General features: G+C 52.1%; 2 protein-coding genes across 7 annotated transcripts; one reads left to right on the top strand and one right to left on the bottom strand.

Annotated features, from left to right (window-relative positions):
• The first annotated feature begins 1,006 nt into the window (after positions 1–1,006).
• On the top strand, positions 1,007–7,890 carry ATP5MF (ATP synthase membrane subunit f). 2 transcript variants are annotated; one of them, XM_027125844.1, is made up of 4 exons: positions 1,022–1,136; positions 6,232–6,339; positions 6,967–7,083; positions 7,755–7,890. In XM_027125844.1, the coding sequence occupies exons 1-4, from the start codon at positions 1,124–1,126 to the stop codon at positions 7,781–7,783; spliced, it is 267 nt and encodes an 88-aa protein (XP_026981645.1). In that variant the 5' UTR covers positions 1,022–1,123; the 3' UTR covers positions 7,784–7,890. The 2 variants fall into 2 exon arrangements, with proteins under 2 accessions (XP_026981646.1, XP_026981645.1); XM_027125845.1 differs by lacking the exon at positions 6,967–7,083 and having other exon boundaries at positions 1,007–1,136.
• Positions 7,891–8,721: 831 nt separating this feature from the next.
• CPSF4 (cleavage and polyadenylation specific factor 4) lies at positions 8,722–23,412 on the bottom strand. Of its 5 annotated transcripts, none has more exons than XM_027125832.1 (8): positions 23,162–23,412; positions 20,399–20,449; positions 18,089–18,241; positions 15,771–15,866; positions 15,285–15,378; positions 14,104–14,176; positions 12,507–12,677; positions 8,722–9,656 (listed from the first exon to the last, which is right to left on the bottom strand). In XM_027125832.1, exons 1-8 carry the CDS (start codon positions 23,262–23,264, stop codon positions 9,588–9,590), a joined length of 810 nt encoding a protein of 269 aa, XP_026981633.1. In that variant the 5' UTR covers positions 23,265–23,412; the 3' UTR covers positions 8,722–9,587. The 5 variants fall into 5 exon arrangements, with proteins under 5 accessions (XP_026981633.1, XP_026981635.1, XP_026981637.1 ...); XM_027125834.1 differs by having other exon boundaries at positions 12,507–12,599; XM_027125833.1 differs by having other exon boundaries at positions 9,464–9,656; positions 12,507–12,602.
• Between the last annotated feature and the right edge of the window lie 70 nt (positions 23,413–23,482).

Genomic DNA, 23,482 nt, shown 5'->3' with positions numbered 1-23,482 from the left:
TATTTATTTATTTATTTATTTATTTATTTATTTATTTATTTATTTATCTTTGGCTACGTTGGGTCTTCGTTGCTGTGTGGGGGCTTTCTCTAGTTGCAGAGATCGGGGGCTACTCTTCGTTGTGGTGCCTGGGCTTCTCATCACGGTGGGTCGGAGCATGGGCTCTAGGCACATGGGCTTCATTAGTTGTGGCACACAGGCTCAGTAGTTGTGGCTCGCGGGCTTAGTTGCTCCATGGCATGTGGGATCTTCCCGAACCAGGGATTGAACCCGTGTCCCTGCATCGGCAGGTGGACTCTCAACCACTGCGCCACCAGGGAAGTCCCCTCTACTCAGTTCTTATTCCTCTATTTTGACATACATTGTTTCATTTAACTCCTACAGCAAGGTAAGCATTACATCCTTATTTTACAGAGGAGAAAACTGAGATTCAGGGTATCAAAGCATCTTGCCCAACTCAGAATTGCTTAACCAAGAATGTTTATTGTGGCCTTTCCAGAAAAAACACAAAATGGTGGTGAGGCATCATTGTGCCCGGAAAAGAAGTGGCAGAAAGAAGAGCTGGAGCTATGTACCCTAGGGTCTTGCTTAATTTCTGTCCTTAAAGCGTAGCGCCAGAGCCTGGACACGTTAGATACTCCTGAATCAAACCTATTTGGAGCCTAAGCCTGGACACCGGCTTTTCCTGCTGATTGGGGATTCCTTTAATCTCCCATCAAGCACAGTTGGGAGGAAGGGTCTTAAGATGCTCCTGTCATCTTTCACAACAAATTTAACACGACAAAATAAGAAAGCTAGGATGCTCTTTCCTCACCTCCCTTTTATTATTATTTTTTTTGGGGGGGTGTCCTTTCCAGTCTCTTTCCTCCCAGAACTGGGAGCCCAGGTTAAGTCCTACCACTTCCACTCCCACCCCTTCACCACCCCCAGGTTCCCAACTGCGGGGTCGCGGTGCTTTGCCCTCCAGTTTCTTCGCCCTTCACCCCACGGCGCACCTGAAGTCCCAGCCTCGTACCAGTCGCGACCTGCTTCCCGTGAGCCTCTGCTCCCGGCCCCCAGGGCGCATATTCCCTACCCAGCAGTCCTCGCGCGGCCCGGAGGAGCGGACAGCCAGGACTTCAAGATGGCGTCAATCGGTAAGTTTCCGGATCTGTTTAGGGCTACCAGGTTAAAGGCAGGAGTCGGGGTTTGGGGTCCAGTGCTCAGAGCCGCACTTGGAGGGGAGGGACCGAGTGCCGGAGCCGCCTGCCCTTCGCTCAGGACCTTCGCCGCGCCGGGCCCTTTGCCCAGGGTCCCACGCCGTCCAACCCTTCTTAGCTCGCCCCGCCGCGCCTCCCGCCTGCCCAGGGTCCGCGCCACTCGGCTGTGGCGGGGAGGGCGACGGCAGCTCGGCGAGGCGCCTCGGGTCTTGAGAATGCGCTGTCTCGGGCCACCCCTCCTCTCCCCGCTGAGGAATAGCTGCTCTCAGCCCTGCCGCAACCCAGGCGCTTGTTTTGCACCTGAGCCCTCCGCGCAAATTCGAAGCTCAAATTAAGTTCCAAGAGGAGCTAATGCCTAGGATGGTGCCTGACACCACGTCGAGTTTGACGCATGTATATATATGTTGAATAGCGTTAGAGAGGTGAAGTGACCTATTCAAGGTCACTATTAGTGAGTGGGCTGAGCTGGGATACAAACCTAGGTTTCTGGGGCCTCGTGGTAACCTGAGCTTTAATCACAAGGGTGATCTTATGACCAGCAGGCTTTACGATGACATGCATGTATAAATCGGACCGTTCACACTGGGTTTTTTTTTGTTTTTCTTTTTAAATACGAAAGCCACCATGTTTTAGCCCTGCATCCTCACCGTAGCCTTGTCAGGATCAGTGCTGGGAACGTTGATCCCATTTTAAAGATGAGGAAAATAACGGTTAGAGATGTGGTGTGGCTTGCCTGCTGTCACACAGCGTGACAGTGGCAGAATTTTGACTAATCTATGTGTGTCTTACCCCAGTTTCTATATTCTTATTTTCAGCCCGGAGAAATGAAAAGGGGATCAAAAAATATGAGAGTGATGCTTTTTTCCCATCTGTTAAAACGGGCATGAGAATATTTATCCAGGGTGGTCATGTTGTTTAAACAGACAACATGTGAAAAGGAAGCATTGAGACTTGGTATCTTATTTAAGCAGAGGGTTGTAGTGGAGATGGAGAGTCCTATGAACTAAGGGTTAAACAACTTAGTATATGTAAGGTGCTTGTAACACTGCCTGACCCACAGTTGAATGCTAGTCGTCCAGCTTTCCCTGCGTGACCTTTGGGTAAGGTCATGTCACACCTGGCCCATTCAGCATCACGCAGGTGAAGGAACTGGAGTCCAAGTACTGATGATCTTTCAGATGGTGTCTGTTGCCAGAGCATAACGCCACTAGTCCATTAGCAAATAAAGTGATGGAAATACCAATTAACAGTGATAGATGAGATCAGGTTGACAAAGTATGGCCAATGGGCTGGATTTCATGTGGCCTGTTTTTGTATGCTGTGAGCTAAGAATAGTTTCTGTTTTTTAAAAAATTTGTTAAGGGACTTCCTTGGTGGTCCAGTGGTTAAGACTCCACCGCAGAGGGCACGGGTTCGATCCCTGGTCGGGGAACTAAGATCCCGTATGCTGCACGGCGCAGCCCAAAAACATAAAAATAAAAAAAATAAAAATTTGTTAAAAAAAGACTATGTTAGAGACCTTGTGTGGCCTGCAAAACCTAAAACTCTTTGCTCTGGCCAACCCCAGAGTTGGATTTAGCACCCAGAAGACACTTGGCATTTCCATGTCTCTCCATATAGGTGGACAGTATGCTTCTTGAAGTCATAAAATCAAGCCAAGTAGTCACCTGCCCTCCCAAGAACCTGTGGTCCTTTCTCAGCCTTCACTGAAAATCTGTCATAAACAGGAACTGTGTGTGGGGAACTCCCTCCCACCTTTACATAGCTCATAAGCAGAAAGACAGATAATAATTCCTATTTACATAGTACCTAGAGCTAAGGTGGGTACTATTCTTACCCTTATTTTACAAAGGAGGAAACAGAGCAGTATCTTGCCCAAGGGCACACAGCTTCAAAGTGGCAGTAAATCCAGAATACTCCATGGTAGAGTCTGCTCTGTTCATCAGCATGCTCTACTGGTGTGAACCAGCCGCTGCAGAGGAGTGTTGGGGGAGGGTTTCAGTATGGCTGCCAATGACTAAGGCCTTTGCCTTCCACTAAAAGAGAAACTTCGGAATAAGTGTAGATGCATCTCTGATGAATCTGATGGTCTCTTGGAATTTTGTGATGGTGCTGTACTTGGCTCTCCTTAAGGCTAATGTGATTTTTTTTTTCTGTGCTTATAAATTTCTTAGTTTTGGTTATGGAAATGCTGTTTTCTTCATAGTACAGAGATATAAATATGAAGAAAAATAAATTGTTGGCTTTTTTCTCCTGTGATGTGCCAAGGCACTGTGTCAGCCCCTGAATATGAGAATGAGAATATGTTTTCATAGTTTGTGTGAATGTGAAAAAATAGCTTCACTGGGCCTAGCAGTGACCTAAATACTTTTTTTTTTGAGTCACCAGCCTTATACCAGTTGAAAATATTTTTTAAATTCTATGTTTCTCTTGCACATTTCCCCAACATAGTTCTATTTTTAAAATTATTTATTTATTTTTGGCTGCATTGGGTCTTTGTTGCTGCTTGCGGGCTTTCTCTAGTTGTGGCGAGCGGGGGCTACTCTTTGTTGTGGTGCGCGGGCTTCTCATTACGGTGGCCTCTCCCATTGTGGAGCACGGGCTCTAGGCATGCGGGCTTCAGCGGTTGTGGCACGTGGGCTTCAGCAGTTGTGGCTCGTGGGTTCCAGCAGTTGTGGCACGCAGGCTCTGTAGTTGTGGCTCACGGGCTTTGTTGCTGCACGGCATGTGGGATCTTCCCTGACCAGGGCTTGAACCCGTGTCCCCTGCATTGGCAGGCGGATTCTCAACCACTGGGCCACCAGGGAAGTCCCAACATAGTTCTATTTTTAAAAGCATTTTCAACCTTTTTATTATGGAAGACTTCAAATACAAAGAAAACAGAATAAGGTAATGAATGCTTTGTATTCGTTACAGAGCATCAACAGTTAGCAGCATTCTGCCATTCTAGTTCCATCTGTCCCTTTATCGTCCCCTCCCTACCACATTGCCATATTTAAAGCCAGTTGGTATTAGAATGACATGTCTGTACTCCTCCCTGCATGCAAGAAGACTTTGAGAGTGTAGCAAAGGTAGCCACCATGTTCTTACTCAAGAGACGTGGTATAGTAATTCTTGGACTAAAAGCCTACTAATTCAAGTGATGACAAAACTGGGATGTAAGATGTGTACTTGTTAAACTTTTCTTGAAATAACACAGGCAAGGTGACAGAGTAGGGTATAGGTCATTCTCAGATGACATTATTGTTTGGTGTTGAGCTCAATATCATTGACACTCAATATTCCTGATTTGGAACATTCCTGAAATTCATTTGAGACTATCTCACATTTCAAAAGTATTACCAAACTAATCACAGTTTGTGTTCATAAAAGAACTAAAGGGTGCAGTTAATCCCTGAAGCCCTATAAATGTCCTAAAGTTCAGTTATTTGCCATTTCTTCCTCTGCCACCTCCCTTTTTTTTTCTTGGATGTTTCACATGGACCTTAAAGAAATTTCAACAGTAATAATAACAGCTTACAGTTCTGAGCATGTTCCAAATGCTTTTACATAGATTCTCCTTCAAACCTTGGAATAAGCCATTTCACAGAGGAGGAAACTGAAGCTCAGAGGTTACATAGGAAGGAAGTGCTGGTGCTTGAGATAAGGCGGGCAAGGCAGGAGGCCTTCTAGGAGATGACGGTTAAGTTGAGATAGCCCTGTGATGATCCAGGGGCACTGCAGATACAAAGGCCCTCAGGTGAAAATAATCCTGTTGCATCTGAGAAACAGAAAAGGGTTTGGCTGAAGTGTGGTGAACCCAGGAGGATGAGTGGATTTGAGATGGCTGCCTTTCTCGATGGAATGCTGGCTTCTGAGCACAAGGCTGTCATCTGCAGTCAGTGCTGTACCCACAGTGCTTAGCAGGCTGCCTAGCACACAGTAGGTGCTCCATGTGTTTGGATAAGTCTAGATGGAAGGTTGGGGCCAGTTTGTTGGGGACAGGCCACCTGAACCATGACCCTAAAACCAGGTGTGCCTCCACCTGTCACTTGTGACCTCTTGACAAGCAGTCATTCTGGTCCATCAAGGCCATGTGTCTCATTCTCCAGACAGCCTGTAGCAGAGTAGAAGCTGCCATTAAGCCTGAAGGCCCTTGTCCTTGATAAGGGTTGGGAGACGTCAAGAGACCTGTAGGATTCCCCTCAGTGGACTCTTGAGGATGGTCCTTAAGGAGCCTGAGTCCCAGCATGCGGGATCTTAGTTGCAGCATACGGGATCTAGTTGCCTGACCAGGGATTGAACCTGGGCCCCCTGCATTTGGAGCACAGAGTCTTAGCCACTGGACCACCAGGGAAGTCCCCAAACAGCTTTTTAAAGTTGATCTTTTGGAAGAGGACAGGGGAAGAAAGATTCTCTCCTTAAGAGCATCTGGATATTCACAGGGCCAACCCCTCCCTGGCCCCCTTCCTATGTTACTCTTAAGCCCAGAGATGAATACAGTATGGCCTCAACCAGGAGCCGTTCCTGTCCCCAGATTCTCATTGGAAAATGATCTGGGGCCTGTTGGGTCTTTAGAGTGTTTTTTACTAAGTCATTTGACATCTGTGGTCTGAGGTAGGATGCTTGAGGTAGAAATCAGATTGGCTTCAGGAGCATGAGAGCCAGACCTAAGGTGGAACCCTGCCTCCATGGCCTGCATGCTGTGTGCCTTTGGCCAAGATGTGCCCAGCTTCTCTGTCTCCCCCACTCCTACTTATAAAGGCATCTGTCCTCTGCTTTACCTCTTCCTCATGGCCCTTAGTTCTCTTTTTACATAGTTATTCCCACCAAGCTTTTATTCAAAAGCCTGTTCTGCCATTATATAGACTCTGGCTTAAAATAGTATATCTGGTGTGACATGTTTATTTATAATATTGCTCATATGCAGCCTCTATTTAGTAATGTTACTGAATGCACCTTTATTGAATGGTTGAAATAAGTGACACAGAAGGTTGCTGTTTGTGTTATTGGGAGACCTTCCAGTGTGTGTTTTTTTGCACTTCCTTTTCAGTACCGCTGAAGGACAAGAAGCTCCTGGAAGTCAAACTAGGGGAGCTGCCAAGCTGGATACTGATGCGGGATTTCACCCCTAAAGGCATTGCTGGAGCATTTCAAAGAGGTCAGAGCCTTAAGGGCATGTGTAAATAAAAGCACATCTCTGCGTCTTCAGGGCAAACAGGTCTTTCTTTGCCCTGAATTACTTTGGCCAGTACAAGCCTTGTCTCAGACCAGTAAGTTATGTAGAGAAGGACAGAGCGAGATTGTTAGCCCTCGAATTTCCATGTTTGATCGGTCCTATCAAAGGCTGGCTCTGAGATATTTCAGACAAGGAAATGTTTTCTATTGCTTGGAATCGGTACCAGTACCTCTGTCTTAAAGAAATGTCATAAGACTTAAGAGGAAAATGAGTTGGAAGCACAGGGGACATGAGTCTATAATGCTCATCTCCCTGCCAGGCAGAACTTTCAAGATGAGTATTTGAAATGGTCTATCCTTCAGGTCTGTGCATTTTAAAGTGCAGAGCAGTCCTGTGTCATCATGTCATCATCCTTTGGGAGCCTGTGTGGTTGCCAGCCTCCTCAGGGGCCCCCGTCTTGATATTTTTCTCTATATAATTCTGGCTACCCTGTGGCTGTCTTTTGTGTACTGTTTCTTCCTGCCCCCAGGCCTTTCCTCAGCTTTGCCCTCTCCTATTAGAACATGTAGAATGTGCCCTCAGAGGAGTGGCCTCCTCTCCGCTTTGCAGGTTACTACCGGTATTACAACAAGTACATCAACGTGAAGAAAGGGAGCATCGCTGGGCTTTCTATGGTGCTTGCAGCTTACGTGCTTTTCAACTACTGCCGTTCTTACAAGGAACTCAGTGAGTCTCTTCTGGGTTGGTTTGCCTTCAGTGGGGTTTCCCATGACAGGGTGGTATTGGTTCACTTTCAACCTTATAAGTCCATCACCCTGCAGACAAGCTGATGACTTGGAGGGACTTTTCAGAATATAGCATATTTTAAATGCAAAAATTGTGGCAAAGAGAAAGACAGGAAAAATAAGATGAAGCTGGGGTAAAGGTAATACTTAGGCAGCATTCTATCAGCCACTGCAGGCTCTGCCAAAGGTTGGTGGAAAACTTGGCTTTATCTTCCTAGCAGCCAGTGTGAAGAGGGAAATAGGTTGAGTGCTACAGTCCAGTGTCTGTGTGGTGCTCTGGAAAAGCGTGGCTGTTCCTGGTGCTGAGACATGAGAGGAGTTGGTCTGGTGGGAGATGTCTGGTGGCCGCTGAGTGGGCTTCATGGGCTGTTTCTGCCAGTGTCAAGCCACCTGCCACTCTGTGGCATCCAGAGCAGTGCTGGCCCTGAAGGGTGGGCGCTTGGGTGCTGTTTTTCTGAGTGGGTGTTCCCTCAGGGAAGGAAGAGGCTGGCCAGGTGGCAGATTAGCTGTAAATTCCACAAGTAGGTTCTGGGTCATCTCCTGAAAGGAATTCTCAGGATGGCTTCACCCCCACCTGTGAAGAAACTTACCATTTTGCCTTTCTAACTTCAGAACACGAGCGGCTACGCAAGTACCACTGAAGAGGGCGCACTCTGCATTCCTGACCATGACCTTTGCCTGGCACCCCTGAATCCTTTTATATCCTAGTGGAGAATTAACACCCAATAAAAGATGACTGGTACGCGGACTGCCTCACTGGTTCAGCCATTTCCCTGCCCTATAGGAGCTCCTGTTGCACAAGGTGGGGTGGGGTCATTCTGCAGCTTCTAGACAGCCCAGGGCTTTGAACCGTGGAGCTTCAAGATCTCGTCCCAGTGTGCTGGGGGGTCACCTAGAGCCTCCGCCAACAGTGCCGAGGTGTTTTCCTGCTCTGTGCCTCATTTTTGGCCTTTTGTCAGCTGACACTTTCACAATATAAAGCAGAAACCCTCGTTTCTAAAAATGCCCTCCCCTTCCCCATCTTTCTGCACCATCCTGGGGTATTGGGGTATCAGGGAATTGGGATGTGTGGGACCCCCTGGTCCTGGTAAGTAAGCTTCACTTGCAGGAAGCTCAATGGGATGATGGAGGTGGGAAGGGAAAGCACAGGCCCTGATAGGAGCTCTCAACTGCTGTATCCAGCACCCTCTTTATCCTTCACGAAGGCCTTCAGTAATGTGATAATTAAGGTCAGAATCAGTTTCTTATTAGGGGGTGTGCGATAAGCATATATACTTCATGGAGTATAGGATGAGATGCTGTGGCTAATTATCAAGATGTGAATTTGAAGGAACAAGTATTCAACATCAGAAATAAAGGACATCTGCCAGGTGGCTGGCCCAAAGGCCAGGCTTCCAGACTGTACAGGCTGCCAGTACAAAGGCCTTTTCTTCCTCTGACAGCATCACTTCCGGTCGTGAGACACACTCACCAAAAGCGGAAAAGCGAGCACCAATGTCAAAGCTTCGTGCCAGGCAGCTAATGCAGCCAGTAGCAAGAATCCTCTCGGCATGGAGTCCCCGAAGTAATGAGACAGAGCTTAAAAAACAAGCTTTAATCAACTTCATAAAAATTGTTCTTGTAATTGAACTTGAATAGGCCCACTTGTCCAGCAGGTTGCAGGTGCCAGTTTCATATTTCCAGGCTCAGAGGCAGGGTCCTCTCCTCTAGGCCAAAGGTGTCTGACGGTGCAGATGCTTGATGGGGCAGGAGGTAGGTGCACAGATGGACTGCATCGTCTATTTCAAGGGTGTCTGCAGCCCCAGCTTAAGGTATACCTTAAACACTGTTGAGCAAGTGCCCCGAGAAAATAAGCCCAGAGGAAAAAGGCCATCACACTGAAGAGCCCTACATGGTCCTCTCAACTGCTGCCACCCTGGAGCGGGACCGGCAGAGGCAACTCCACACTTGCTTGCTCTGAAGGGCTGTCTCGTTCAAATCACATGGATAGGCACGGCCTCTGATCAGCAGGACAGGGCGGAAGCAGGTGTGACTTGGCCACAGCTTTAAATGATCCAGCAGCCCCTGGTGTTTAAGGAGGCCCTGAGGGGAAGGGCCACCTTCCTCACAGAACTGCTGCGCACAAGCCCTTCCCCACAACGTCCTCCCTCCCCAGAGGGTGGTGTGCAGAGTCCCAGATGGGAGGCCTTGATGCCTAGACAAACATGATCCCAACTTGAGGGACCGAACTGGAGCACATGTCCCCCTTAAAAAAAAAGATTACAGCAAAATGATAGGTAAACTGACAGATGTAGCCCCTCAGAATAAAACCCAGTATGCCTGCCTGCCAGCTCCAGCCAGAGTTGTACCAGCATCAAACAGTTGAATGCACACTCCCAAAGATGGCCCAGAGTGGTCCCCAATAACGGGGCCCCTCGGGCTGCTCTGAGCTGGCTCCAGCTGCTGTCACTGTCCACTGAGAAAGGCCAAGTGCCCTTTGGTGCATCTGTTGGCGTAGTGTCCTTTTTCACCACACTGCAAACAGCAGGAAGGGAAGGAGGAAACAAAAAAAACACATTGTTTCAAATGCAATTTTCAACTAAGGCAGCACCCGCTAAATTCCAGGTTGGGAGCAGGGACTCTGAAATTCTCAGCAGCACAAATTTTCATTCAAACACGAGGGAAAGGGAGGTCCAGAGGTAGAGTGGCACAGAAACCGCAGCCAGCAGCTCAGCAGGTGGAAGGGAGCACGCAGGCCACGGCGGACTCTTGTGGTGGGGGGTGGGGTGAAGAGAAGCCCGTGGCACCACAGCTCTCCTGCCTCTCCAGGGACCAAGCCCCTCTGCATGGCTGGCCAGTCACTTACCTCTAAGGCACAGTTCTGGGACTCCCCTGAGACAGGGGAGGCGGCAACACAACAGAAGCCACCAGGCTCCTCCCCCAACTCAGGGATTCACTGCGTGGACAGAGGGTGGGCTGCACCCAAAGATCTTTCCCTCCTGGCTCGTGCATACTTTTGCCTACGCTACCCCTGGGCCAGGTTTGGGTCACAGGATCAGAGACACGGGACAATGATTAGACTTGGGGGAAGAGACCCGGTAGAATCACTTCAAAAAATCTAGCAGGACCCTGACTTGTCCCGGCTGATTATCCATACCCTTCCTTAGCTTCTCCTCATTCGTTCTTGTTACTCCTCAGAAAGCAGAAGGGAATTACAAGGAAGTGGCAGCCTCGAGCACTGAACAAGGGGTCGGGAGACACGTCGGGGCACCCAACCCGCGCTAACCCACCCAGGGCCCTCCCAGTCCTTGCTTCCTTGGTCTGGAACTCGGGGCTTTGGCCTGTTCTATTCCCCCGACTGCACAGTCCCCACGTTTTCAAGTCTTTCTGATCTGTAGGTGTAACTTGTGTGGACAAGTGGCCTGTGTAGCTGCCAGCTGGACCTTTGGCAGGTGTGACAACCAGAGGGAGGGACTCCGCGGCCCCGCGTGCTGCCCTTGGCCTGTCCACTGGCCTCTGCGGCTGGTCCTGGGGAATCAGGGTTCCCCTGAGATGGCTTTAATATCAATTGTGCCCGTGGTAGGAAGAGGTTGTTAGGTTCGTCCCCTACCCCCAGCCCCATCTTTCTAAGGTTCCAGGACTCAGGAGAGCTTGCTTCAGAGGCCCTGCCGACAAGTCCTGGAGGAGGCAGGACAGCTCAGCTGACTCAGGACACCCAAGTCTCCTCACTGTACTTGAGAGCTGTCTGGTCTCCCCTCACCTTCTTCCACAGCCCCCCCTTCCATACTCTCCTCACCTGTTAGGGCTCAGGCTCAGCCATCTCTGGGAGGCCTTCCCTACATGCGTGGGCACTTTTAACTTTGGTGTCTGGGCACCTGCCTTCCACTCCCTCAGAACACAGACCCCTCCCGGGAAGGAGTGACAGCAGTGGGTTTCCGCGCAGAGCCGACAGAGCAGGTGCTCAATGAGTGTCTGATGGCTGTGGGAAGTGACCTGTGGCTCAGCTCTTCCCAAAGGCAAGTTCTAGGAACAATACAGGCATATGCTTTTTGACTTGGCCCTTCTACTTGTAGGCATGGATGCTCCAGACACCAGACAAGAGCTCACAAATGTCTGTCAGATTCAGCACTATTTTTAGCAGCAAAAACTATAACTTAATAGTTTACCGGCGGAGAACTGTTTACCAACAGAGAACTGGTAAAATTATGTAGCCACTGAAATACATTAGAGTTACTTATACCAACACAGAAAGATCCAGAATATGTTATAAGGAAAAAGGAATTACAGAACAGTGTACATACTAGGGCCCTATTTATATTAAAATATATATTGTCCTTGTGCTTGTGTGAATAAAAGTTTAGAAGAGCACTCCTCTGAGTGGAGTCCCCTGTAGGAGTTGTGGAGTGTAAAGGGGTATTGAAAACAAAACATGAGAACAGAACAGCTGAGTAAAAGTGGCTCTTTTAGGAAAGTGGTGGGAATAAAGGGCAACACTCTGTACGCTAAACACTTCTGTATCATCTAAAAGTTTTTACAGAAAGCATGTACTGATTCTGTATTTCATCTAATAATCTCCACATCTGAAATCTTTGTGAGTCTAGTTCTGTTGGTGGTTTCTGCTGACGGTGGTGCTTGTTTCCTTCTACCATTTTTATTATGAGCTCATTCTGGGGAACCTTAGTTGTGGGAATTCTGTGTGGCCTGGGTTGAGAATAAATTTCTCAAAGTCGGGTGCCAGGGGCTCACCCATCCGGGGCTGTTTTAGATTAGAAAACTCAGTCTGTGGCTATTTGGCCCTCACCAAGGCTGTGAACACAGGCCCAGACTCAAGGAAGGGCCTGCCAGTGACGACAAACTCAGAAGGGCTTTTCTCCCCACCCCCCTTTGCATCCTGAGCCGAGAGTGAGATGGACAAGTTTTCCAGTAAGTTTTTAAAAAGTTTACCCTTTCCCTGAACGTCCCGTTTTGTGAGTGGGTGGGGGTGGAGGTTCTACTCCATTTCCTCCCCACGCGGGCCTAAAGCTTCTGTCCCTTTCCTTTGGGTGTGCCCATCTGGGATATGAGGACACCCAGAGGCTTCAGGGCTCACTCTGTTCCTTGGATTCGTGCTCCCACTTCGTTCCCGGCCTCTGGAAGGTTCCCATCCCTTTCTTGCAAGCACAATCCTTTCATTCAACAGCGTGTGTTTAATTGTTCACCTGGCCTTAGTGTGTCGTGGATGGAAGTAGCATGGTCTCTAGCTCACTGGAGTGGCCCAGTTTTACTCTTTCAATCAGCAAAAACAAAGATGTCTTCATTCTTCAAAATCAGCTAACTCTCTGGGGAATGAGGGAATAGCCACTGACTGTGAAGACCCCCGGCCACACCCCCGGCCCCAGGACTCACCTTGTAACAGGTGACCTGCTCCAGCGGCCGGGGTCCCCGGTTGCCTGCGCTGCTGTTTTGACTCTGCATGACCCCGATGACCTGCGGGGCTCTCTGCTGGTTGGGAGAAGAGTTCTGACTCGTTAACTGGATCAAGGAGGACGACCTTTGTAATGGCGGATTGTTACTTTGCTGGAAAGAGTTATACAACACGGTTTTACTGCGGAAAACACGTGCACGCAGAGTACCAATGGGGACAGGAAAAAAGAGGGCGGGACTTCTCCCGCATGACCGTGACCAGCAGGAAGAAGGGCTTCCACGGTGGCCCGGCTCAGGAGAGTAGGTGGAAAAGAAACGTCTGGTGACGGTGGCAGGAGCCGCTGCCCGAAAAACACCATGCAGACACACAAAAACGAAAAATAAAAGAAAACAAAACACCAAAGAGACGAGGCAGTCTCTGGGGCGGCAGGGCGAGGGCATGAGCAGGCCTTACTTTTGTTTGTGAGGTTCTAGCTTCAGGTCAGGATGAACGCTTGGTTCAGCCAGGTGTTTAGAGCCTACATGGCGGGCAACAGTCACAGAACAGTCGGCGGCTGACACGCTGACCTGCGGTCTAGGGGCTGAGAGGGCCCTCCACTAGGGAGCCGCATGAGCAAGGCGGACGGGGGCGCCTGGGGTGGGGCCTGGACAGCAAGGCCACCGCCGACTGACTGAGTGGGTCCCTGGCTGTGGCCCCGTCATTGCAGGAGCCCTAAGCTGGAAACCCCAGGTTGTCATGGCCGCATCCACACGTGGGAATGCCCGGCTCTGACAGGAGTTCTCTTTGGTTCATTCCACATCCTCCTGAAGGTGGCAGGCAGTGCTGCGAGGGTGGCCACATCTCCTGGCTGCTCGGCCTCTGGCATGGAGGAGGGCCAGGCAGGCTCTGGCAAAGGGCTCAGAGTCCAACCAGGTAAGAGGTGAGGCTTCACGATTTCTGGGCAGTTTGCTCAGCCCGCTGAGACCCTGCCTAGGACACCTGGCCAGCCTGCCTCTGGGCCCCCGCCCGCATCTTGTGACCAAACCCAAGGCGCCTTTGGTTGGGGGTCACTGCTGCAGATTCCCATTCGTTTATGGCATTTCCCTCTCCTCATGCTGGAGGGGAGCAGCCCGCTGCTGGGGTGTGGGATCCCCTTGCTTAGGAGACTGGAGCCAGCTGATGCCTCGACCATCTGTTCCCAGCATCCCCCCTGCAGTTGGGCACCGGCCAGAGAACCAGTCAGCCACACTTCCTCTCCCGCCCCACTGGGAGTCCCGTTTGTAGAGAGAAGGGTCTGAACCGCAAGCAAGAATGGCAGACGTGTGGCGCCCACGCCGCCCTGCACTCGCCAGGCAAGAAGGGAAGAGAAGCCCGGTGGGCATCTGGCTCCAGCAGACAGCCCTCCAGCCCAGAGAAGGTGCAGACTGCTCCATTCCCTGAAGTTTCAGCAGGAACCAGGGTGACTCCCCTCCTCTCCCGCCTCCTCCCACAATCTCCAGCCGGGTCTCCGGCAGGCCCCACACTGAGGCGGGGGCACTGAGCGTTCTGCGGCCAGGGCGCGGCCAGGCCCGGCAGCACCGCGGGCCCGGGGCACGGTACCTTTGCGGGAGGCTGCGTCTGCTGCGGCAGTGGGGGCTGCTCGGTGGTTCCCATCGGCAGTTCAAATCTAGGGCTGGTCACCCAGTGGCAGAAGGGGACAGGAAAAAGGAGAAGAGGAGGTGAGAGAGGAGCTAGGCTGGTAGGGTTCTCGAGTTCTGGCCCTGGGAAAATCACAAGCAGCCTCTAGCTAAGCACAGAGCCGCACGAGCCACCTGGACGTAGGGCGGGTGCTGGTGCTCGGGATGGTGCGGAAGACAGGTCTGACGTGCCTGGACTCAAACCCACTTTGCCTACACCTAGCTGCGAGCCTGGGCAAGTGTGCTGCTCAGAGAAAGGAGGGAAACACAGCTGGTACTGTCAGAGCCTCTCCAGAGGCTCTTTGTACATAGAAGGCCTTCCCAACAAACACCCTTCCCTGCAAGGGCACCTCAAGTGTTAGACCTCTGACAGCAGAGGTCTGGGGGACACGCCCTCCACCACCACCCCACACGGAGGAATCCTGGGCCACCTGTAGGCTCCTAGGCTCTCATCTAGGGAGTGGGACCAAGTCAGGAGCACCAGCCACCTGCCAACCACGTGGCAGCGACCAGGACACTCTGCTTCCATGCAAGTGTCAGCAGCATGGAGGCAGCACAGGGTGTCGGGGGGACACTACTCTACGGTCCCAGTGCCACCCCACAACCACCGAAAGTGACAGAGGTGCACCAAGACCCAGGAGAGGAGCGCTGAGCCCTCCAACGCAAGGACTGGGCTCCAGAGGTCACAGATCTGCCTTTGACCGGGAGCTACCACCTGCCCCCTGCCAGCAGCTGAGCTCCGAGCCCCAGTGTCCCCATGTGTGAAACGGGGACATCCTTTCACGTGTGAGGGTTCTATGAACCTCCATATAGGAGGCCCCGAAACTGAAGCTCCCTTCCTTCAGGGCACAGGTTCTTAATCTGAGGTCACATGTACATGAGCTTTTCTGGAGCACAGGGCCCAGAGCTTTCATCTGAGTCCTAGATGGTCTGGGACACAGTAAAGGTTACCCTGAGCTTCCCGCTCAGGAAGCAGTGGTGGTCCCTCCCCATCTCCCACCCCTGTCCCAGACCCTGTGCTGACACTACCCAGTGACCAAGGCCCCGATGGACTCAGGGGAGATACAGGGGGCAGCAGGGCCTGGGCAGGGGCTGGCTACTCACTGCATGAATTTACACGAGGGCCCCTCCGGGCAGAATCCCACGAGGTAATTCACACAGATGACTCTCCGCGTGTGCCGATGCCTGCACAGGGGGCCTGTGGAGCCAAGCACCAGGGTCACTCAGATTGTCCCCTCTTCAGGGGATGCCCTCATGCCCTTCTGCCAGTCAGAGCTCTGCCCACACTGCTGCCTGGGGGCAGAAAGCAAGAACAGGGCTTCAAGTGCTGGCTCTGCCTCTTATTCAGGAGGCCAGCGGGCAGGGTACACACCCTCTCAAACACTAGTTTCCTCATCAGAAATACGGGTGAGAATGCGGTCCAGTGGGAACCTGGGGAGGCTCAAGTGACTTGGTGTGAAAAAGACTCACTGGCCCCCCAATGCCTAACACCACGTTTTGCAGGAAGAGGCAGGACAAGCAGAGGGTCATGTGGGCAGGGGGAGGGAGGACTGGCTTCTGACCAGGCAGCCCAGCCACCCGGACACCTACCATGCTTGCAGAAGCCACGGTCGTACCAAGGACAGTCCTTGATCTTGGACTCGGGGTCGATGTGCAGGAAGGGGCACTCCTTGTTGCTGCACTCCCCTGCAGGGAAGACCAGACATGCGTCCACCTGGGAGAGCTGGACCCAGACCTACCCGTGCTTCTCCTGTGGCCGGGGCCATGGTACAGCAAAGAGGGCCAGGTGGGTCTGGTGTCCAGTCCCGGCCCGGCGAGCCCTGAGACCCAGGGCAGGGTGTCTCAGAGCCTCAGTAACCTGACTCGTACGTGGGCTGTGACGGTCCTTCCCTCACAGATGTCCGTGCCGCCTTGAGGGTCAATGACACTGACAGAGGCAGGCACAGGGTACACACTCATCAAACAACTCACGGCTCCACCCCTCACCCAAAAGAGGTGTTGGCAATGTAGGGGGCCCAGATGTGAAAACGCATCAGTTGAGACCAGTAGCAAATTACCGTTCCACTCTGATGAGCTCTGATGGGACAGGGGAAAGGCCTGAGGACTCTACCTTTTACGATAAAAGTGGGGAAGATTTGGGAACTCACAGCTGGGTCCCTACGGTAGAATGTGATAAAGCCTTTATGACAGCTCCTCTCAGGAGCAACGGGCCCAGCTGGGCACCAGCATCTTTCAGCCAAGTACAGGCACTGCCGACCTGGGCAGCTGCACTGCCTTCAGTCCATTTACACACAAAAGGCCAGTCTGATCACTGCTGTTCAGAGCACACTCCTTTCCAGACCCACAAGCCCCTATGGGGTCTAGACCAGTCCCTTCCCAGCCACACTGGCCTCCCAGGGGTTCTTCTTAGCCTTTGGCCCCCAGCCCAGGTCTCCCCTCCTCAGGGAGGCTGTCCCTGCCCACACTGCCTCAAGATCTCCTCAGGTGGCCCCATTACTGTTTGTCTCTTCTAGAGCACGTATGGTGAATTCTCCTCTGTCCTACTGGTGAATCAGCTGCTTCATCCCCTGGGCCACTGGAGTAAAAGCACCACAGGGCAAGGACGGCGTCTGTCCTCTTTACCACTGTCCCTCCGGTGCCTAGAAGGGGGACCCTCACCTGTGGAATAGTGCCAGGAGCTGCAGACAGTGAGTCTGCACCAGGACAGACTCTGCAGGGGAAGTGCAGGCAGCCGATTGTCACAGAGGCCTGGAGGGCAGCGGGGCCCAGGGCCATCAGCAGGGAAGGTGGTAACCCAAGCCAGCTTGCAGAGGCGCCCCCGGGAGTCCACTCAGGAGGGCTGGCTCCTGCCTTTGGGGCCAGATGGGAAACGGCTCCCATGGAGAAGCTGCTGCCCCTTCTGCTACTGGTTCCCATGCTGCTGTGGGCAGGACGGAGAGGGTGGGGAGCTGGGAAGCTGAGTCCTGTTTCCTATCTGTCTGTGCTTTGACTTCTCAGCTTATGTTGCCTCTACAAAAAAAAGCCACAACTATCATTAATAAGCCAGCAGGCCAAGCCTGTTGGGCTGCTGAAATAATTAACGTCTCCTCTGACAACAGTGCTCTGAAAGCGTGCCGTACGCCCAGCGTTCCTTGGCCCGTCACAAAGAGTGCAGCAGGCTTCCAGCCTCCTGCCGGCTCCTGCCCGGGGCCTGAGGCCGGCAGTCCTGGGGCCAGCGCCCACCCTCATCCTGACCAACAGGGCTTCTTCCTGGGCAACCTCGCCCAGGGCACAGGCAGGGGAGTCTAGTTCCATCACGGAGCACATCAGCTCCACCGGGCCCTGTGCCAGCCCCACCACCCTGGCTTCTCCACACAGTTCACTCAGTTCAGCTAAGGCCACGTGTCCTCTAAGCAGAAACAAAGGCAATCTCACTTTCAAGGTTAAGAGGACGGTTCTTTGCCACCAGAAGACAGCCCCGGAGCAGCTATTCTTAAGGGGTATTTAGGAAAGACAAGCTACTACCCAGGATCACACTTCCAGAGAGAAGGAACTGACTCAAGCCTGGGGGGCAACCAGCTGCCACTCTGGAAGAAGCAGCTGATTTAAGGGAGAATGTCCACTGGAGCAGAAACAAGGCCTCCAGCCAGCTGCCCTGTTCCCGCACCCACCGTGAGACCCACCATGAGACCGGGTTAGCCTCGACTTCCCAAAGTACCTGCCAGCACTCAAAACACAGAAGCACTAGGAAGACACAGGGGTTACGAGAGAATAACCCTAACTGCCCATAACTGAAGGGCCAGCTGAGGTCGGCAGGCATCACAGGCGCCTGAGTAGCTGCTTATCCCCCAGGTCTTGGTGCTCGGTGGAGCCTCCCGGGGCTCCCTACCCAGGGGGTCTGGGTGCTGGGAGCCTGCCACACGCCTCACCGAACTTCGAGTAGAAGTAGCACTCGGGCATCTTGGTCATGTCGTACTCGTGCAGGAACTCGCACTGGTCCCCCTTCTTGCACAGCCCCCGCAGCCAGTGTTTGCACACAACCGTCTTCTCGCCGCTGATGTGGCGGAACGGGCACATGCCCCCTGCCGAGGAAGATGGGTCAGGGTGGGTGGGTGTGGTGTGAGGACCCAGGCGGCCCCTGAAAGCAGCGTGTCCTGGAAGGTGGCCAACTGCCCTGGCAGAAGGCAGTGTGATTTTCGGCAGCATGTGAGCACACATTTTAAGTTTCAATAGTTATGGATTTATTTTAATGTGTCTTAGGAAAATCTAAAACATCAAATCATGATCCCACAGATATTCCATAAGATGGAAACTTAAGAAGCCTAAGGGAGGTGGGGGGGAAGGGAGGAGTGTTTTTCTGAATTCAGTTAAAGAAGAGTTCCGGTGATACACAGTCGTGGCAAAATTTGTAGGGGTCGTAAAAGACTGGGGTTTGAGAAACACTGCCGTAAAAGACAGAAGGCAAAGAAGACCACCAGCAGAAGCCTGGGCTCCGCGTGGGCTCTACCCCTAGTTAGAAGTGCCCACTCACTCAGCCCAAAAAGGACCGAAATTGGGTCACTTGTAGAGACGTGGATGGACCTACAGACTGTCATACAGAGTGAAGCAAGTCAGAAAGAGAAAAACAAATACTGTATATTAACGCATATATGGGGAATTTAGAAAAATGGTACAGATGAACCTGGTTGCAAGGCAGAAATAGAGACACAGACGTAGAGAATAAACTTACGGTCACCAAGGGGGGAAAGGGGATGTGGGATGAATTGGGAAATTGGGATTGACATATATATACTACTATGTATCAGACGGATAACTAATGAGAACCTACTGTATAGCACAGGGAACTCTACTCAGTGTTCTGTGGTGACCTAAGTGGGAAGAAAATCCAAAAAAGAGGGAATAAATATATACATATAGCTGATTCACTTCGCCATACAGCAGAAACTAACACAGCATTGTAGAGCAACTATACCCCCCCAAAAAACCCCCCAAACCCCAAAAAGTGCCCACTTAGCTTCCAACAAGTAAGAAAGAAATCAACTTCAAAACTGAAGAAATGCATCGTATACAAACTGGGGGAGGTCTGCCTTCTGTAGAACCTGAGCAATCAATCACCCAAATACGACAGAGCCATACCCTGGGAAAGTCACATTTCTAACTGGTGACCTGGAGGGACTACTGGGAAGGCCTGACCAGAATGAGGTTGTGTCTGGGAAAGATCCAGAGCAGCCCCACTGAACAGAACCTTCTGCAATGATAGGAATGTTCTCTATCTATGCCGTCCAACGTGTCGGCCACCAGCCACACATGGCTACTAAGTAACTGAAATACGACTAGTGTGATTGAGGAACTGCATTTTTTATTTAATTAAATTTGAACAGCCACACGGAGCTAGTGGCTACTGTATTAGTTAACACAGAAACAGTCGTAGTGCCCTGTGTTAAGGATGGCTGTACTAACAGAAGGTGGTGGGTCAGAAAGGCAGAAGACAAGGGAATGAGACCAGGAGCCCAGCAGAGGAATGATGTTCCGACCAGAGAGCCTGAGGTCAACCTGGCTGATCTACCTGGCAGAGTAAATGACTTGAGTTATAGAACCACAACTTGCCCAAATCATCCATTAAAACCATCCCCGTGCTGTAATTCTGTGCGCCCTATTCAAGCTTCTAATTAAAATTTAGTTTCCAAATAAATTTGGCTACAGGAAGAAAAATGCCCAGACCTGTACATGGCATGTAGGGTCCCACCCAGCGGTACGTCTTATGGATCAGCAGAGAGTCTGGCTCACGCTGCCTGTGTTGGGACCTGGTTAGTATGAACAAGAACCCCACGAGACACACTATCGTGGAGTTTTTTGGTGAGAGTACACAGAGGACGTGAGCTTGTGTACACTGTAGAATCAGAAAAGGCCTGGGCTCAGCCACTCACTGACTCTGTGACCTTGAGAAAGTTCCTGAACACCTCAGGGCTAGGGGCCTCTGTCCATGTCACAGGTCAGCTCGTGGCTGCAGAGAAAGTGAGGTGAGAAGGCAGACTCAGAGGCAGATTCAGGCCTGTGTTCCAGGTTTCAGGCAGAACACCCCACCACGTTCCTAGCTTATCTGGACCACAGTTGCATCTAGGGACACCGCGAGTCACAGAAAGCAGGGTGAGCCAGGGACCTGAGAGCCTGTGAGTCTGCCGGGGACAGGGCGGTGGAGGGCGCCTCAGGGGGAACGTCGGGAGCCAGGGGTCTCTTACCTTTGCCACAGGCAGCTTTCAAAAAGAATTCGCAGACAGCAGCCCCCGACTCTGCAGAGAGGAGAAGAGGTGTCAAACAAAGCGATGTGTAACTGCTATTGGTGACATGTGAAGATGGGGAGGGAACCCTTCTGGCCTTTAACCCACGGAGGGGTCAAGGCACAGGAAACAGAGTGGCAAAAAAATGCTAAGCCTGACCAAGCAAGGAAAAAGCTCAGTTCAGTCATTCCCTGCAAAATGAGACATCCACACTGAGACCAGTAATTATTCAGGGCTTTCTGAGAATCTCCTATAAGCAAGATGCTTTCAGGGAGTTCGGAGTGGATGGGGGAAGGAAGGATGGAATGCAAGATCACAGAAATTCATTACTCCCAACTCAGACGTCCCAGAGGGCTAATTCAGGGGCACTTTCACCTGAGGCAGAGGGAGGGAATGATCTCACAGGAAGCACAAAGAAGCGGATGGGGGCTCTGAGGAGGAACTGGCTCCAGAGTAGAGGCAGGTGCCTCAGAGAAGCTATTCCGGAGGGAAGAGCGTAACTGAAGACACAAGAGCAGGACTGCTCTTAACATGCAATACCAACACACAGTAACTAAAGGAGTACAGTCTTCTGCTTCCACAGATGGAGCTGGTCCTGGTGAGGGGAACAGGAGAATGAAAGCTGAGCGCAGTGGAAGTCAGTGGGGTCCAGGGCTGTCCCAAGGAGCCCAGGGACTCACCTGCCATGGCCACCAGAATAAATAGCCTGTGCCTTCCCACACAGTTTTCTCTATCAACAGGCATTTTAGCATCATGGGAAATCCACCGACACCATCTCTGAAGCCCACTTACGTGCCTCTCCTTGCTAACTTGCAAGAGATTCGTTGGCTTCTTGGAAGCAGGCAGCTTTTGCTAGGACAGATTTAAGGTTCCAGTGATGGGAGTCACAGGGGTGTCACTCGTTTGCATTTCAAAAAGTCCGAGAAGTCTTACATTAAAAAAAGTATCATTTAAGAGTATTTCTGGGCCTTCATTCTTTTCAGAGGTTAAGGTCGTTTCATTCCCTAAAGCCAGAAGTCCAGAGTCCTGGGGATCGGGTTTTAGGCAGACAGGATAAAGAAGTATGCCTTCAGGGCATAACTAAGATGGGACTTATTAAGATGGGACTGAAGTGCAGGGAAGGGGGAAGAAGAGCTGTGGCCTCCCTGGCCTCTAACACACTGACCGTGATCTCAGGCAGGCAGTGAATGTTGACGGCGCTTACCAAGTCTGAGGCAGTACCTGTGGCCAGGTATGTCCTGGACCCTCCCTAAGAACAGGTTTGTGGGCTCCCCACCTCTGTGCCTGCCCTCACAGGCTCAAGCATCTGTGCTTCCAGGCTGGAGCGGGGAGGGAGAGAAAGAGCCGCCCTGCGCGGAGGGTTCCATGCCATCAGGCTAGTGCCATCAACACAGGAAAAGCCCACGCGTGAGTGGACATACACGTAAAAGCACAAAGTGACCACGCGTATCAACGAGTAGGTTTAAGAGTGCATATCTGAATGCGAGCAGTGGCTCATGAGCCGTGTACAGTGGAGACAGTGCTGGGTGTGTATAAAGTAAGGCTGTTTGAATTATATCTCTTGAGCGTAAGCATTCTCACACAGAAGTGTCAGCGTGAGAGGGACACCTCAGAGGTCACGTGTGCATCAGAAGTGTGGCCACTTGGGGGGAATGACGCTGCAGGGAGACTTGACCAGCCCTGGGACACGTGGGAGAACGTGGGGCTATGGCCCATGTCCTCTGGCAGTTACAGGAGATGGCGTGGGGAACTGCAGGTGGAAGGGTCAAGAACCCTGGCGAGCTGAGCCACCAGGCGCTGAGCCATCTTTGGCAAGTCCCCTCCCCCACCCAGGCCTGAGCTGCCCCACCTGTGGCTTGAACCCAATGACCTCTAAGAGCCCTCTGAGGTTTAATGCTATAGCGTTAGATTTCAAGTATGTCTGGAAAAGAGAGAAATTAAGGAAACTGTTGGTTTCTTTTAAAGTGCTAGACGTTCCAAGTAACTCCCTGGCGGTCCAGTGATTAGGGCTCGGCGCTTTCACTGCCGTAGCCCGGGTTCAATCCCTGGTCGCGGTCAAAAGAAATAAAAATAAAGTGTTACCCGTCCCACCTGAGTTGGGGTGGGGGGGGAAGCCAGGAGCCACCACGCGAAGCGGGACAGTGAAGGGAACTCATGCAGCTGCCTGAGTGTGATGAATGACCCAGAGGTGGGGTCCAGAGAAACAGTGAGGGATGGGCTCCCAGGAGTGCGAGTCCTAGGAAAACAATGGAGCTTGAGAGTCTCACTGGGGTGTTCTACAGAGAGGGGTAGATGGGTCCTTCCCTCAGCAAGACTCCTCCAACGGCCCAGTTTTGATGAAAGCAGGAAGAGGGCGCTCAAAGTGGGGGGCCTGGAGGTAGGGAAAGGGGATATCTTAGTACTTTCCTGTAGTTGGGGAGTGTGTGCGAGTGAGGGCAGGATTTCCAACCCAGGACACCTGCCTTCATTCAAGAGTTATTTGAACTGCCGGACGTGGTCCTGCCCTACTGAAGACTGCCTTAAAATAGCCCCCGGGGCAGAGGGGAGCTCCCTAGTCCAAATGAGGGAAAAGGGGGGGGTTCCCTGGATTGGGGGAAAGGAGTCCCGGGACCGAGGGGGAGGAGCTCCCGAACTGAGGGGGAGGGCGTCCCGAAACCAGAGAATGGGGGTCCTGGGGCCGAGTCGGTCGCGCCCTTCGCCCGCCTGCCCCGACCCCGCGCTCACTGTCCATGCCGGGGAAGGGCAGCGGCTGCGCCCCAAGCTGCTGCTCCACCGCGATCTCCAAGTCGAACTTGATGTGGTCCACGCTGGCGATGATTTCCTGCATGGTGGCGGTGGCGGCGGCGGCCACACCGGCCCGGCTCCCGATCAGATCCCCTGCCGCCCTCACACCTCTAACCGCTGTCGGCCCCGCAGCACAAGGTCCTCCACCGCCCCGCCTCGCAGCCGCCGCCGCCACTGCCTCCCGAGGGATGCTGGGAGCTCCCGGAGCCCGCGCCGGCCCTTTCGCCTGCCCAGGCTCGGCCAATCAAGCGCAGAGGACGG

Source organism: Aethalodelphis obliquidens, unplaced genomic scaffold (genome assembly GCF_003676395.1).
Source record: "Aethalodelphis obliquidens isolate GAN/ISIS:26980383/991018 unplaced genomic scaffold, ASM367639v1 scaffold30, whole genome shotgun sequence".
Taxonomy (NCBI): domain Eukaryota; kingdom Metazoa; phylum Chordata; class Mammalia; order Artiodactyla; family Delphinidae; genus Aethalodelphis; species Aethalodelphis obliquidens.
This window is presented reverse-complemented; position numbering and strand designations above follow the sequence as displayed.

Coding starts and splice junctions, on each gene's coding strand:
- ATP5MF (XM_027125844.1), top strand. Junction 6,340..6,966: donor TGCTGGAGCATTTCAAAGAG/GTCAGAGCCTTA, acceptor TCCGCTTTGCAG/GTTACTACCGGTATTACAAC. Junction 7,084..7,754: donor CCGTTCTTACAAGGAACTCA/GTGAGTCTCTTC, acceptor TTCTAACTTCAG/AACACGAGCGGCTACGCAAG.
- CPSF4 (XM_027125836.1), bottom strand. CDS start 23,264: ATGCAGGAAATCATCGCCAGCGTGGACCACATCAAGTTCGACTTGGAG. Junction 15,867..18,088: donor CTACTTCTACTCGAAGTTCG/GTGAGGCGTGTG, acceptor TCTTCCCTGCAG/GGGAGTGCAGCAACAAGGAG. Junction 14,177..15,770: donor CCGTGGCTTCTGCAAGCATG/GTAGGTGTCCGG, acceptor CTGGGTGACCAG/CCCTAGATTTGAACTGCCGA.